Genomic DNA, 17,680 nt, shown 5'->3' with positions numbered 1-17,680 from the left:
TGGCTGGCCCACTAAGTGTTGCTTGTTTCTGTTTTACTTGGGCAGAGTATGAGTATTTATGACTCATATGGTCGCTTCAGTAAGATTTTGCCATACTTACAACTTTTGCTCTGTTGAATCCAAGTTGAAATCTTAATGGGTTTGCAACTGTGCACTGTTAAATAATGTTCCAGTGGTCTGTCGGGCATTTCTCCACAGTGCATGTAACTGCTAACCGGGTAATCCTCTGGTGACAGGCGCACTACTACCTCCTACCATAAATGAGACAACCAGCTGAATGAAGGGCACTTTACTTTCTCCAAATATCATGGAGCAGCAAACAACCTCAGAACATGACAAATTTAAAAGGACTTCTTAAGTGCAGCCTCATCCATCTAATAGCAATCTTTTACAGAACAAAGAGAAAGATTACTTCAAAGAGAAATATTACTTTACACTTTGACAACCTGCACCATTTTATTAAGAGAAAATATCTCTCAAGAGATAAAAGAGATATTCAGAAACCCCATCCTCAACGACTTTGCAGAGGGATGAGACCCTTATAATCTTTTTGAGTGACATTTGTGTTCTCCATCAATCATTAATGGTTCAGTAATATCTTAAAAACAATAAGAACTGGATGAAAAGTGGTCCACCAGACTTGCAACACACTTTTAGAGGAACAACTAACACAGCTAGGAGCCAACTTGCTCCCCCAATTTTAACTCATGACTACTGGCACACAAGGCACATATAGGAGGAATATCCTTCAGAGGACATCTCGCAGCAGTGCAGCCAAATCACTGGTAATGGTCGCTCTCAATCACCCAAAATTTGTTATACACCATACATCTGCTCAAACCTACACATAAATGCCATCCATCTTTAACTAACAGCAAATTTAAAGGGCCAGCTTCAGTACTGCTATATTACTACAGAAGTCAAATTAGCCAGACAACTTTTTCCTTCTAAAACCATGCTGTACCTATTATAAAATTTTCCTCAGGGCTTCACCATTTTCTTCATAATTATTTTCTCTCAACACATATTAGACACAGGGTCTATTAGCTTAGGACATCCTGCCTGTTACCTTTCTTGAATTCTAGTACTGTACTTCATTTGCATTGTTAAAGCTTTCCTCAAGTTCCACAGCCTCTAATGCTAGGACAAAGATCCTAGTTAGCAGACAACAAAATACCTGTACCCCTGTAGTTACATTAAACTATAGTGATAAATGGTGTAACAATATTGCCTCCACTGAAAATAGTTCTATCTGGTTTATACTTGACTATGTGTGCAAGGATTGACAGTAATCCTTTTTATCAGGTTTGAATGGGTAGGATGCTAACACCTCAGGAAAAAAAATCTAATGCCACATTTGAATCTCTTCATAAATTCTTCATTAACACAGCATTATGAATAGAAGAATTACAGATTAACAAGATTAGAGTAATTCAACATTCTAAAAAAAGTTGTACAAGTACCTTTCAAAATTTACAAAAATTAAAATTGTTTCTTCATATTAGTTATCACTTTAGTATAAAATACTCACTCTTTCCTTTTGGTTGCTATATTGGAGAGCATGGAATTGCCACAGAAGAATGTTACTATGCCAACCATGAGTAAATAACGCAAAGTAGAGAACATATCCAGCTGCACCCAGAAAAGACAAAACAGTCCCAGAATTCCTGTGGAAAGAAGAAAGGTAGCCATAAATTAGTGGTCAAAAATGAATATAAAAATTACAATCATTTTAGTTTGTAATACTTGTAATCGATGAATATTTGTATTCAAAGCAGTAGGTTGGCAACATTGTCTCATACCATTTTTGATTTGTTAATATGTATAACTAATAATTTATACTATAAAATACAAATAAAGCACATACCTGCAAGGCCAATATGGAACAGAATAGCTGTAGGAGTTAATGGGAAGTTGGAGATGTTGACACCCAGCTTCACCCACTGCAATATAAAAGGATATTTGAACACGACTAAAAATAAACCCAAACTAATTTTCTAATTTAGAAAAATGTCTACACATTACGTCACTGAGATTTGAGCAATACTTCTTTGACAAATTTTAATAATAGTCATTATACAGAGGCTGTATAATGTTATACATTATACAGATGGGGCTGCTCGTCAACCGAGCAGCCCCATCTATGAGCATTTCAGGTAACGAGCGAGCCACTCGCAGAAAATTTGTCTCAATTGACGAGCTTCCGCTCGGTTGCTTTTCTTTGGTTTTTTTTGTGGTTTTGTGACTACAATTTGTAACCACGATGTCGCCAAAGATGCTGCTTGCTAAAGAAAGTGATGTCAAGAGGAAGAAAGACACAATTACTGTAGATTTGAACAGATTAATTGTATTTCCATTATTTTAAATGGGAAACTTTGTTTCGTGAGACGATCGTTTCACATGACGAGCTCGGTGCTGGTACGGATTAAATTCGTTAACTGAGGTTCCTCTGTATAATGATATAATTTATAATACTATAAATTATAAAATTATAATGATTTATACTTAAGTGGTAATTAACTCAAGAGTAGAAAATTCCCAGAGGGAACATGGTATCAAAGATAATAAGATATACTGATGCATAATTATATGGCAGCTACCGACATTCATCCATACACTATTTTTTATGGAGAATGTGTTAACAGAGAGGCTCATATCAACCTAAGAATATATTTATTACTACAATCAACTAATTACAACATAATAAACATGTTATTTATGATCCTCTTATTAATAAGCAATTTGTTTCACCTTGCATAATATTCTGGATGTGACCGGTTATTTATGAAATAAACATCATCTAGCTATTGTATCTACAACGCTTGTCAGCATCTTGTTATTTTGATGCAAATTTGTCATTATTCCAACCCATCCTCCTGTTTAGATGGTACTTTTTGTAACTATGTGCAACATAGTACAAACATTGATGTACTAAGCAATCAGATACTAGTATTTTGTACCATTCACTTTATAAGCATCCAAAAAATGAAGCTAAGCAACAAACAAATATGCCTAGGCCTAGTACAGTACACATATGTACTATATTAGGCCTCAGATAGTGTGTATTAGGACTAGGAAGGTTAGGTTAGTTTAGTTTGTCTTTGCAACTCGAGTAGAAAATAGTTTTCCCATTTTGTCCAAACTCAACAGGATTGAGTACGTTCGATTGAGTACAATTAGATTTGTACTTTATAATTGCGTTGTATGTCGGTATATGTACTATGGTCCTCATCCTTCATATAAGTATTACCAAAACAGTAGGATGGACTGCCTTATTCATAGCTCTCATTATAATAAAATATGTGTACAGTGCAGCAGTATAAATAATTTTTCTTACTTCATTTAGAGTAAAATTATGTGAATAAAAACACAATGGACATGGATAGAGAAGCAAAGCAGCTTTGGAGGCAAGACTAATAGAAATCATTTGAGAATGTTATGCAATCTATCTCGGTAATTTTTTACATTTTTGAAAAGCTAAGAACGTACGAATTCTGACTATTGACGATCGTCACAATAGGTGCAGTACTATCTAAACAGGAGGATGGGTTGGAATGCTCACATTGAGAGAAATCAATAAAGGTACAAAGTAAGATCTGGGGGCTGACAAGCAATTGTAAACAGATGGCATGTAGCTGGGAAGACTATGAGCAGACAAGTAGGGTGAGGTCAGATACTCGAGGCTCGAGGAAGGTGGTGACTGGAAAGGCACCCAAGAGACACACAGGCCAGGCAAGGAGGGAAAACATTCAGCATTTAACACCCCCTCACTCAAACTGAGGGACAGCTGGTACCACTGTTCCAAGAGTATAGTACTCTCGTTAATATGAGCTTTGTTTACTAGCCCAATTTTTCTTAACTAGCAGTCATCCCAGTTACTGAGAGAAAATCATCCTGATATAATAATTACATATTACCATTTACACTTTGCTGTTGTACACACATTTTATTGATACTTTTCTAAAACTATTTCGAATTTTATAGTTTAAGAAATGCCAATAAATATAGTCGTAAATATGAAAAAATATAATAGTGCACTTACTATAAGTAGAAGTAGCAGCAAGGGCAAGATACACAAGACAGTAAAGGTTGTAGACATGACAGATGACGGCCTTGGATCAGGACTACGGAACACATGGTTGATTTCTGGACGAACCTGCAAACCCATACATTCTTGGTAAATGAACCATTAAAGGATTTTAAATTTGAGCAAGTCATTACACCATATACTGTACTGTACAAGAAAAATATAAGAATAAATGCAAAAATTAAAGAGGGCCTGTTATATGTAGATTCTCATTATTATTGTTACTGCTGCTGCTGGACAAAAAAAGTGCCAAGATTCCAAGTAAAAAATAACAAATATTTATCTGGGGATCAGGAGTTATTGGTTCTATCTGTGGCATTAAATATTATGAAGCTAGCAGCAAGTGGGTGAAATTCAAGACCAATTATTTAAATCTCGTGGTGCACGGAAACATCAGTTTGTATGATTTGTTTGATCATCTCTGTTGGTAAGGAGATCCAACTAATGGAATCATAGAAGTAGATACATATATGCATCACCCTATAATTAAGTTATATCTTTATTGAAATCCAGCATCTGACAATGAGCTTGGGCATGTGTGTGCACACGTGTGTATAATGTGCATAGAAAACCTACATAGGACCATAGAGGTTTTCATGTGCACTGTGCAGAAATAGCAGGATCTTTTGAATCCAATTTAATGCACATTGGCATGGCTAAGATTGCCCATATTCATAATTATTTCATGTGACCCCAGCTGTCATGAGAACAGCCAGCAAGTCAACATTTATTAACCAAGATGAACAAGGGAGGCCAACAAACGACTGACCAAAATTTTGTCATAACCTATGGTCCATGTAACTTATTAAATTATCCACAGTAACAAACTCCTTTACCTTGTATGTGTAATCTTGAGGTGATGAAACAACAGTAGATTCAGGGAAAGTGAGTGCCAAGTCAGCAATGTGCCAGAGGGTGGGGTTACTGATGGATGCATCACCAATAATCAGCTCTATGGAGTACACCCCACTTACTCCTCCAAATTCTTTCATGCTGTTACTCACATCCTAGAAAAAAAAATTGTCTAGAAATAAAACATGTATAAAACAGCATCTACATAATCAACTCCAAGTAGGCACTGTCAAAAGCTAATATCAAATTAATCTGCTTCGATTAAATTCAGCATTTTAAAGTCTTAAAACATATACACTATATCGTCTATATATAACTACTGGAAGCAGTTATGCATTGATGAAAAAAGAACTTAAATTGCAGTTTGCAGAAAATTAGTTTCTAGTGATAAAAAAAATTCTAATAAAGCAAATTCAATAACACAGCACAATGTATGGAAGTAATCCATATGTATCAAATTTATGAAAAGTCATGTGCTAAAATTGTGTAGCAATGCACTTCATTACCCCGCAATAAAAGACAAATTTACAAAGAAATAATGCACTTACAATATCAAATTTATAGATGTCATTTGAATCTGTCTCTGCAACAAAAATAATCTCGCGCTTTGAATCGATATGAGTAATTTTCACAAATGCTTGATGAACTTCAGTGGGTCTCCCAGATGCAGTGTCTCTCACCAAAAATCGCAACATCACACGCTGGTGTTGATCAGCTAGCAGGACATCTGAGAGGGTATTAGGATAATTCACCCTGAAAAAATGCAAATAAGAAAATTTACTATGCAGCTCAACACAATGTAATCAATATTAACTACATGTATAGTTTGAATGTACAAAAGTGAATAAAAGCAAAACTATTTACAATAATACTTGTGTAAAGAAGGAAATGTGCATGTTTATCTCTCAGAATGTTTGGTAATATGTTTATTGTTTGTGATGTGTGTCTATGTATTAACACGATGTACTGAACGAGGTGAGAATAGCTTGAGCTACCTCATATCCCTTTGTGTGTATTTTACCTCAATAAACTTATTTCAATTTACAATAAATACACACAAGGACAAGAGAATATGCTGGGTAATAGTTCTCTCATAGCTTTTGTTCTCCTAATTCAGGTGCTAACTTTGTCACAAACTTATTTACATTTTGAAGTTTCTATTTTGATTCCACCAGGAACAAACTGCTGGCATCCCATATGTTGCTATGTTATGTTATTTCCCTATCCCCATCTTCATTACAATGCATTTGTTGGGGTGTAACTCTCCAACAACCATTTGTTTGCCTACTCTTGGAGTTTTGACAAGATTTTCTGACAGCTACAGCCCTCTTGCCTTTACTTTCATTATTAATTTTGCTTTGTCTCCAAATATCAACATATACGAGCTCACTCCCCCGTGAAGGTCATTGACGTATAAAAAGAATGGTAATGGTTTTAGGATCAAGTTTTGGGGATACTTTCTCGCTTCTCGTATGACTTGTATTATATGTGACCTGACAGTGGATTATACTGAAGATGCATATTTATACTCCAAGCAGACTAGTTTATACACTGCAATTTACAGTAATGATCTACTCAAATTCGTCTAAATAATCAGAGACAACAAAAACTGACACAAATGACTCATACAGAGGCACAAGAGAAACATTATATACCCATAATATGTATGAGCCCATTGCACATACCAGAAGTTTTAAAATGAAAACAAACCACTTATGGTCCCCACCTGCCCAAATGACATGGAAATCACCAGTCAAGAAAACCACTAGAAAGCTCATAATAATGAACAATATTATAGTGTTGATCATGGTACCACTTGAGCAGGGAAGGAGCCTGGCTGTTAGCAAGAGCAAAACTAGAAAAGAGCAAATATAAAAATGTACTGACTTTTGAAGAATTGGTGCCGTAGACTGGTCAGAATCAGCAGTTCCAATCTCCACTCCTTGGATGTCAATGGCAGTAAGAACTTTAAAGGTGAGCTGAGCAGCAGCGTGGCCAACAAGGCGAGAGTCTTGAGCATCTACACTCACCACCAAACGATAAAATCCTCGGTCAGGGCCTCTGGACATAACATCTAGTTCGTAAACACCACTGTGGGTTATGGAAGGAAAAAATTGCATTAAATTTTATACATTTGTTAAGTCCAGGTTAGTTTTAAAAGGATTATTTAAGATACTAAACATACATACATGTTTGTATGTATGTGCTGTACCTAATAAACCAAGTTGCCTAACAATTTTCCTGAAATATTATACCTGTATATATTTTTTTACATTATTCTTATGGAATGATTAAGCTTTTCATTACATTATACATGATTTGAATTTGTTTAATTTATACATTTTGTACTATTAGTTACTTTCAGAGAAATAGCAATATATATAAATGCACTCATGAAAATAATTTTCTTTAAAACATTCCTGTCACTAGAAGTAGAAACTTGTAAAATATACAGTACTGTATAAGCAATAATAATACATAAGGTTCCAGATAATTACTTATTGCATCATTAAATTAAATTATGGCAAGACTTACTCCACTGCTGAGAGAGGCACTAGAAGCTCTTTTGATATGATGACTACTTCATCAGAAACTCTTGTTGCAGAATCAGCAGTCACCTTCAAGGGTCCCAAACTACTACCTTTGAGATCTGTCACTCGCACCTATTAAAAATAAAACAAGCATTACTAAAATATCACTAAAATTCAACACACGTCTACTTACCCATAACAAAAGCACCAGCAAAAATGCCTATGGTATGAAGCAGAACTCTTAAGAGCTGAATCTTTTCCCCATAGACAAATTAGATAAGCACATTTTGATTTAAACATGCATTCTTAAACTGTTATTTAACCTTCAATTTTGCATTTTACTGTACAGTACTAGTTTAACACATCTCTCAAAAGAATACAGTAATACATCTATTACCCCATGCATATTAATATTACCCATATTACTCCATGGCAGAATGTGTGCATTTACTCTTAACATGTCCAAAGCAGTTCACTGCCAAGAGAACTTGCCTGTATTTGAGGAGCCTCAGCACTTACAGCAACATTGCTTGCTAAAGTAATTGCCACTGGAACATGGAACCTGAAAAATAAGTTCAATTTTATGTTACTTGTTTTGGCTTGTTAGTTTTTTAAGCTTTAAATTTATTCATACATCAGACAAATTTTAAAATTCATTGAAGTGTACCTTGGTTATGATCAAGTAACACCTAGAGCGGCCGAAATGCTGTGATAGTTCTGACAATCAATTCATCTTGAACATGAAAGCTAAACACTGCTTACAAGACTAAAAAGTATATACTGTATGACTAGGTATATTCAGAGTTAATGGCATTTTTGTGTTTCATCCAATGATGCAGACCCAAGGCAGATTTTGGTTTTCACTGTTGGCTGGACATTGGTAACTAACATGATATGCGAGACTATCTTGGTATATCAGTAGTGAGAACCATTTCTGGTAAGAATATGTTAAATAAAAATAGGTGTGAATATTCATTAATTTGTGACTGGTAATCAACCTTGATTTCTATCGAGGTAAATACATTCGATGTCTCTGGTGCAGAACATTTCTTTCCTGTGGGAAAGGGGGATATAGAGAGACAGAGAAAACAGTTTCCCTTTCAATGTTTCTAAAGTTAAGCTTGTATTTTGTAGATTGGAGTTTTTAATATATGTGCCTATTTTTTTATATTTCAGATTTATTGACAAGTTTAAAAAATAGATAGGGAGATGATAGCTGTTTGGATACCGGCTGCATTACATTTATTTCTCATTTTGATTTGCTCTATTTCTATGGGACTGATGCCTCCCAACCCCATGTACAAAAATGGGACAATGATTATTATATAATGATGCAAAATCAGAGTATACAGTGGATAGCAACCAAATTAATCCTGGGCATAAGAAACCATTCTTACAAAGATATCTCAATATATATTTCTAGAATGGCATATAGAGTAAGAGGTAACATGATTCAAGTATACAAATGGATGAAAGGCCTTAACAAAAGGGATACATGAAATAATACTATTCAGTCAGGAAAAGTTATGATAAGATTACCGATATGTAGAGCAAGTTACAAGATATATCATGGAAGTAAACGCGTTTGATAGCTTCAAGCATAGGTTGAATAAGTAAAAATTAGTATGAATGGTTGAATATAAATAAGATCTAACTCAATTGGGCAAATCGACCATCTGCAGATTTCCTTTTTTGTGTGTTTTTAAAGATGACACAAAATTAGTGTACTGGAAATTTTTAAATATTATTCATTAACTATTTAAAACTGACAAAAAACTTACTTGTTATTTGTAAACATAGATACTGCCTCCAGCAAATAATATACACCTTTGGACAACTGGACAGACTTCCGAGACATGAGGTAATTTGCAAACTTCACAGCTTGATCTGGCTTTATGGGCGGTGCTTTTCTTGAAGCTTCTGCCAACTTGTACGCACCACTAAGAACTAAAGCTGTGGACAAAAATAAGAATGATTTAGTATTTTAAGCAAACTTAAAAGATAGTATTGTACCATAAATACAAAGAAACTATTACATTATTGAAGAGTAAACACAATGTCCAAAAAATCCCTCTCATGCTGTATTTTCCATTTTGACCTACTTTTTCCCCTTCCTCTCCTATCACCTCCAACTGCTCCCATCTCTCTCCTCTCACCTTTCTCTGACCCCATCCCTCTCCTCTCACCTCCAACTGCTCCCATCTCTCTCCTCTCACCTTTCTCTGACCCCATCCCTCTCCTCTCACCTCCAACTGCTCCCATCTCTCTCCTCTCACCTTTCTGACTTAATCCCTCTCTTCTCCCCTAACTGCTCCCATCTCTCTCCTCTCACCTTTCTCTGACCCCATCCCTCTCCTCTCACCTCCAACTGCTCCCATCTCTCTCCTCTCACCTTTCTGACTTAATCCCTCTCTTCTCCCCTAACTGCTCCCATCTCTCTCCTCTCACCTTTCTCTGACTCCATCCCTCTCCTCTCACCTCCAACTGCTCCCATCTCTCTCCTCTCACCTTTCTGACTTAATCCCTCTCTTCTCCCCTAACTGCTCCCATCTCTCTCCTCTCACCTTTCTCTGACCCATCCCTCTCCTCTCACCTCCAACTGCTCCCATCTCTCTCCTCTCACCTTTCTGACTTAATCCCTCTCTTCTCCCCTAACTGCTCCCATCTCTCTCCTCTCATCTTTCTCTAACCACTGTCATCCATCATAGCAGTCATTACAATAGTTATTATAATTAAAATACTCTAAAATGGCAAATCAAGCAAGAATTCAGGAAAAACTCAACTACCAATGTCCATACAAATCCTGAGAGAAACCATTCACCTGTGATTGAAAGGCCGCCTTCAAACTGCAGCATACGCCCATCAACTTCATCTGCTTGTACTATGGCATCTTCAATCCTCTCAAAGATACTTCCAACCTCTCCCTTGAGTTGTGCGCCAACATGAAAAGCATATCCAAGGCTGGAAGACAACCCTGGGTCTTAACACATTTGTCAATATTTCTGTTTGATACTAAATATTTTAAAGTCAGTCCTTTTCTTTCTATACTATTTTTCTAATTATAAAATACTGTAAAACCAATTTTCTGCAACAAAATAACATGCAGGCACACAAATTGGCAACAGATCATCATAAACAATGTAAAATTTATTACTTTTTGACTAATATCCTAGTGGCTGGGAGGGAGAGCTTTGAATATTATAGTTTGATGACAATCCCTTTTTAAAGACATAAGATACAACTACTGTACTTGAAATTTATAAAAACTAAACTTACTGGAATTGGTAAATTCATAATTAAAACACTTGTTTTTTTTAGTTTCATCATTCTAACCTTAATACACTGTCATCTTTCTTCAGAGCCATCTGAGTAGCACGAAGGACCTTGGCAGTGTCCAACTCTAACCCAAGATTTGCTGCAGCAGTCACAGCATGGAAAAGCTCTTGAGATGAGGCTCCTTCTCTAATGGCATCATTTACTGCCTAAAATACAAATTACACAAAATGACAAACAAGGTTACAGGACCATGATGCTACAATGTAAAAAAAATATTGCATAATTAAGAACTTTGGAAAAATTATGTAAATACTGTATTGTATAATACTACAGATCAACATGTCTGAAATATAATTTTGACTCAACTTCCCACTCCATGAAACAGGGAATAAGTGCTATTACTGAGTATTTAAAAAGAATTGCAAAAGTAAATAAAAATAACAGAAAAAGCTGTAACCTACGAAACAATGACAAAATGAAGTCATGATAGATTAGATATGGCTTGACCACATGAGAACAATCAAGAAAGGTATCCCTGGGCCTGCATGCCATGGGATACAAAAATGTTGGTGAAAACTGAACTGTCTGCTGTGAAGAGAATTGGTTCATGGGATGGTGATGATAAAGAGGGAGGTAGGGGTAAAATAAAGCTGTGGGGGTTTCATAAAGTGCCAGAAGTGAAGAACATGACCACTATTGTTTTGGTAGTCAAATCATTTGATAGCAAGAAATCATTGCTTGCAGTCATGATTTGTACAAGCATGAGCCACATGGTTTTACAGTGAGTCAATTGAGACAATTCCTTTTTGAGAAAAATGCAATGATGTCTTTTGGACAGCAACCAGTGAGGAACAGTTATCTCTAGAAACTTTGCAACACTAACTGTGCTTATAGCTCAATTTATTGTATGCCACCTGAAGTACCTCACATTCAAGGAAGGTCATATTCTAGTGCTATAATAATCACCTCTCTATTCTTTTTCTCTTGTAAAATATGCAAATGCTCATTATAGAGAGTGAAGCTGCATCCTCCTAGACCTACATGATACAAATAAAATCTATGAAAAGGGTATACAATTTTTCATATATTGTATATATAATGAGAAACCCATAAAGAATTTACTTGCACAATGAAATCACAATAACGTGATTCATTGTCTGTTTTGAAAAAGGTTGTGTGAAGAAGGTTTCAATATAAAGCATGACAAATTTTAAACACACAATGAGATAATACAATCTTACCTGAACTGATGCAGAAGAAGCTGCTATGGGACATCCAAGTGCTTTACCAGCTGAAGATGCTAAGAAGAGTGTCTCCACAGTTGCACCATCACCAGCTGAACTCTTAACAAAGTTACACACACCCTGGCCAAGGAGAAATTGATCACAAAGGTTATAAAACTGGCAATTATTACACTACTGTATCACAGTAACCAAGAACATAAATTATTTGCTACAATATAAGGAACATTTAATTAAAAGCAAACAAATGTATCGAGATTATTGCTATTGAACAATTTACTACAGTTTAAAGACATTGAGTTTACCACTAAGGAGCAACTGAAGGAGATATCCACATCTACCAGAATACATCTATGAAATAGAGGGGCAAAAAATGACACCAAGCAAAAACGAACAATGATGGGGTGGACGAGCCCTTGGGGTGTGCCAGAACATTGGCCACTGGAACATTGATATTTTGACTAATACAGTATCTCGGTCATTATTGTGTCTAGACTTGGATGCCATTTTTCCTCTTTGCTCATATAACTGAAATTAAAAATATAGTTCTATTCCAATTTTTAAAATCCTAAGGTTACCAAGGACCAAATACAATGTTCACATACAAATTAACCACACAATTAGTTCTCACATATACCAATGATATGCATCACTGAAGAAAGTATATTGTGGGGCTCTCGGGTATAGTGTTACTTAAACAATTTGAGGCAGACATCACCTAAAATACAAATATTGCTACTGTAGCTATAATTCATGAAAACAATTCTAACAAATATCAGTCATAGCACTAAATCAACTGCATCCCATTAACAGTACTGTATATAACCAAGATATATACTGTACAGTAACCCCTCAAATCCAGACCCTTATATAACAAATTCTACCCAATACAAAGTTATTTTACTCTCTAAATCTTTCCCTCCCTATCTCCCTCACCTCCCCCCCTCCAAACTCCCCGAGATCATAGATCACAGCACACCTAAATTGGCCAACAAGGATTAGCTTGCAAGAACTTATCTTTACAGAGTAAAAATTATATGTATTTTCTATAAAAATTTCCTATAAATGTGTAGTAATTTCCAATTTAAATATAAAAAAAAGGATCATAAAACATTTTTTAAATGTGTCATTCTCAGAAAAAAAAAACATTAAATAAATACATTAGACCAAAATATTGGAAGACGTGGTATTACTGAACCTATTGGACTACCGTGCACTAGGCCAGATAAACAAGGTTACACTTTTCTAATTTCTTGCAAGTACTGTATTTTCACGAGTGTACTATTCTTGTACTTTTAGTAATGCAGTATTTTTTGTTATATTTACTGTGGTATAAACTGGGAAACAATTTGTATGAATAACTTCTGTGGATGGTCCCAGTACTACCGCCAATGAACATGCCAATGCCATGACACGGTTGTTACTTAAAACACACAGCAATCACACTAACGTGATATATATCAATGAGAAAATCCCCTAGAATTTTGGAAAATTCACTGTTATTCTGAAGTTGGGGCATAAGGTGTAGGAACATTTTGTCCTTCCACCCAAGTGCTTGTAGGTCATACATAAAATCTTGGACTGCTTCAGTAGTGGCCTCCAGCTTCCTGTGATTTCAGAAGAAATCCAGTTGTATGACTTTTGTATGGTGGTCCAATGGTAGAGCTGGCAATGCCTTGGTCATAGGTTCGTGCCACCTCACAGTCCTAGTGGATTTTCTCATGGTTGTTATTTCTTGATACTTCAAGGATATTTATTCAATTTTCTTTTCCTTTGTAATTATGTGTGATGTCTGCTAGCAATAGCAGTCTGACTGGGTCAGATAAGAGAAAGAGGCATGTTATCACAGATAAAAATTTTAAATTGAAATAGAATAGTGATCACAGCCAAGAAGTGAGGATGCGGGAATATAACCCCCATGCAAATAATGAACTTTGTGTAATGTGGGGATAGATATCTGGGTAATCATTGTTATACTAAGTGCCAAAATGCATAGGTGAAGTGCTACTTTATGTGGGATCTCAATGAACTGTGCTAGGAGGTTGCTTGTATAGGAGAAAGTTGCTTGTATCCAGCTGGTTGCCAATGTCCAGCTTATGGCACGTAAATAAGCCTATAGCATCTACACTATTTAATAGAATGGAACCACAAAAAATGTTTTTAATTCAACTAAAATACTTCAATAACATGAAAACTTTGAGGTAACAAATAATAAACTTTATGAAAATCTCAATTTTATCATCAAACCATCTGATGACAACATTAACATACTGTGTTATGCTCTATACTTGACGCTAATGTTGAGAGATACATGGTGTTTTATTTCATTTTCTTTTCTATTCAGGTAAATGTTCGTTCCTTAACCCCTGCACTGCACATCTGTTTTTGGCAAAAACTTCATAGTGCAATTGTTAAGGACATATTTTTGTTGTTTTTATAAATGTTCAGGTAAAGTTAATGTGAAAATGTTTCCAAACTCAACTATTTTCATTTTAAAAGTGATGAAAACATTAAAAACACTAAAATATAGCCTAATTAAAACAAAACGGACAACTCTCAAAACAGCATTTGTTGTTTGGCGCAGTGCAGTGGTTAACCTCAACTACTGCAAACCTAGCTCATAAGCGCTTCCATGATATCTGTGGGGTGTGGGACCCCACACCCATGAGTGCTTAGATACATGGGTAACTGGACAAGATTGGACAGCAGACAAGAGTTTACAGATGCCTGGTTAAGCGTGCAACTATCAGATGTCCCTGTGGACAGAGCGGCCATGTTTCCATCAACTTAGAAAGCCATCAGTCCTCACTTGATCTCTACAAGGCTAAGCTGTCACCTTGTGTCTTCTCCAGCCACTACCCCACACCTCTTAGATAGGATACCTGTGTTTATTCAGTATTGTTACTGACTACTAATTATTTGGAATGACAATAATGTCTCCCTGAATGAACTGGTAGAAATGGAGGCCAATAACACAATTGTGAGTGGGAACAAATACCTTCATTATTTATAGGCCCAAACTGAAAGTACTGTATAGAACTGTATTGCAACTAAACATGCTGTTGTCATTTCCCTTTATTCAAGTTCTCTCAACCTTTCTGTCAAGTATTGGTCCACTCTTCCCTTTCATAATGCTGGTCATCAACTTCTGCCATATTATGGCATTATTTTACAAACCTTTAAAATAACATTCAGTACATACCTCTATATTAGGAATCTCTTGCCCTAAGTGCTTGTAGCCTGCTGATGCATATAAAACCTGGGCGAGGTCGGAGAGTGACCAAGCAGGGTCAAGAACAAGCTTGAGCCGTTCCTTGTCCCCTGGAGTCAGGTACGTGGATGGGGATAGGGCTGAACTCGCCCCCAGTAAGGCCAAAATTACTAGTGCCCCTGTCAAAACAAATACAACTTTGTAAATTACATGCACCTTAGGCTGCCCATACTGTGGCATACATTTATAATATGTAATTGAACTTACGTGAACTTAAGTTCTCAAAACACTTATCTATGGAGTAGAATATTTCTACATATACAGTGTGTATGTTGTACAGTAAGTGTATGTACATGTATATATGTATGTGTATACATGTGTATATGTGTACGTGTACGTATGTACGTGTACATATGTACATGTATATATGTACGTGTATGTGTATTCGTGTATACGTGTTCGTGTATATGTGTTCGTGTATACGTGTCCGTGTATATGTGTGTGTGTGTTGCAAATGTTCTAAAAATGTGTAAGACCATGAGATTACAAGCAGGTTTTGCAAGAGAATGATACACTGCCATTCATGTCCTAATAACAACACACAGTACATGATTATTAAGGTACAGTATATCACATGTACAGCAATTTTTGGGTAGAATCACAAAATAATAAAATACTGTTACCGAAATTATGCACGACATTATGTTATCACAAACATTAATACCGACAATAAAGTGTACCTCTAGAAGTCATGCAAGTTCAAAGGCTATATGCAAGAGAATTTATAATGAACATGGGTCATCCTTTAAATACCCCTTCAGCATTATAAAAGTCTAGGAAAACAGCTTTTTTCCATGACTTTTATAATAACTAAGATAACCAAAAACAGAAAATACCCAAATAGCTCTCAGGAAATATCAATATCCTAGCAGAGGTAACTTACACTGAATTACAAAAAACACTTAACCAATCAACAGATGGCCAAATAAACAAAATACTGTATACAATACCTGAAAACACTAGTTATAAACTTAAATTGTGTGATGAGAGGACAATGAATATTTTTAAGGTGGTAAAAATCACATTTTTTTTGTTTTATTAACATATGAGCAAAATTTTAATTCCGTATCTACTGCCTCAACCAAATGCTGTATGGTCATTGTTACTAGCATCTAGCAGATTCTAGCATCCTGGCCGGGGAGGATTTACTGGGCACAAATCCTTAACTGATGTCTGTTTAATTCAACAGTAAAACGAGTATTTGGTTGTAAAAACGATTCTTCGCGGCTGGGATCGTATTCCAGGGACCTGCCGAAATGCTACGCGAACTAGTGGCTGTACAAGAATGTAACAACTCTTGTACAGTATATATATCTCAAAAAAATGTATCAAATAGCAAGTTTCTAAATATTAAATGTACATCTCAAAAAGTAAAGCTACATTTAAAATATCTTGTGGACTTGTAGGCTGACAAGGCCTCCCACGTCCAACTTGCTCCTAACCTTAACTCTTCACCCATACAACCACAGATAGCAAGGAGAAAAGAAACCACAGCAACACCAATTTGCTTCAACAATTTAAATTACACGAGCCCAGTTTTGCATCGGCAGGCAAATGTAAACTAGAATACTGCCCAGTATGGGCAGAGTAATTCCTTTACAAATTACATTGTAAATTCTATACAATCCTGGCTACATCAAATGTTAAACGTGTAAGCATCAATGGGACACAAAAATTACAGCTTTGGGAATCTGAAAAGGTAGTTAACAAAAATGTATGCAAGGAAAGTAGAAGCAAAATGTGTTTCTTGAATAAGATGACAAAAGCTAAAACAGGTGTGTAAAAATCATGTATATATATATCAAGAGCACTGCAACCTTAAGAATTCCAAGCAGTTTTCTATGAAATTAGAGCCTTTGCTCTAACACACACACTGATGGCATGGAGAAATTACATCTATTATCATGTATAAAAAAAAATTATTATAAAAAAACAATAATTTCACCCTAGTACCAATGAGAGAATGCAGAGGTAAGAAACTTATTTATTAACTCGTCATGTGTCTTCAGCCTCCCTCCAGCATGTGAACATACTATGCATGTCTCATTTAAAGCCCCAGGAGTAATTAAGAGGTATAATGTGTAGGAATGTGTGAAGGAGCAGTCCATGTGAGCCGGGCCAGCGGAGGGGGCGACCAATGAGAGCGCTGCTGCGTGTCCCGCTCCGCCAATCACAGCTCTTCCTCGCCGGCGTCTGCATAAACAAACCTCTTCCCCTGCATCTCTCCCTCATTACATTACTCGCTACCTGCTGTATTCTCCCCTCTCGTGCAATAACTGCTTAAACAACACTTGTAAGTAATGCTACGTCAATATAATGTAGTATCGTTACAAAACTGGGAGACTTGCGTATTACCTCGTCTCATGGCTGTTATCCCCGTCTGTACAAGTGTCAACAGACTGACTGGCAAGAGAGGAAGATG

General features: G+C 36.0%; 1 protein-coding gene across 3 annotated transcripts in view; it reads right to left on the bottom strand.

Moving 5' to 3' along the window:
* OstDelta (oligosaccharide transferase delta subunit) overlaps positions 1-17,680 on the bottom strand; it is a 25,364-nt gene extending 7,684 nt beyond the window's left edge. For 2 of the 3 annotated variants that reach the window (XM_045762042.2, XM_045762045.2), the window contains exons 1-14: positions 17,614-17,680; positions 15,190-15,377; positions 11,988-12,110; positions 10,804-10,952; positions 10,292-10,431; positions 9,252-9,423; positions 7,963-8,032; positions 7,475-7,602; positions 6,827-7,030; positions 5,488-5,692; positions 4,924-5,094; positions 4,043-4,156; positions 1,868-1,943; positions 1,532-1,667 (exon numbers count right to left, since the gene is read on the bottom strand). In XM_045762042.2, the coding sequence (XP_045617998.2) occupies positions 1,532-1,667; positions 1,868-1,943; positions 4,043-4,156; positions 4,924-5,094; positions 5,488-5,692; positions 6,827-7,030; positions 7,475-7,602; positions 7,963-8,032; positions 9,252-9,423; positions 10,292-10,431; positions 10,804-10,952; positions 11,988-12,110; positions 15,190-15,377; positions 17,614-17,623 (1,886 nt within the window). In that variant the 5' untranslated portion in view covers positions 17,624-17,680. Of the gene's footprint in view, positions 1-1,531; positions 1,668-1,867; positions 1,944-4,042; positions 4,157-4,923; positions 5,095-5,487; positions 5,693-6,826; positions 7,031-7,474; positions 7,603-7,962; positions 8,033-9,251; positions 9,424-10,291; positions 10,432-10,803; positions 10,953-11,987; positions 12,111-15,189; positions 15,378-17,250; positions 17,391-17,613 lie in introns of those variants that run through there. The other variant, XM_045762043.2, reaches the window with a different exon arrangement.

This window comes from Procambarus clarkii, chromosome 42 (assembly GCF_040958095.1).
Source record: "Procambarus clarkii isolate CNS0578487 chromosome 42, FALCON_Pclarkii_2.0, whole genome shotgun sequence".
NCBI lineage: Eukaryota > Metazoa > Arthropoda > Malacostraca > Decapoda > Cambaridae > Procambarus > Procambarus clarkii.
This window is presented reverse-complemented; position numbering and strand designations above follow the sequence as displayed.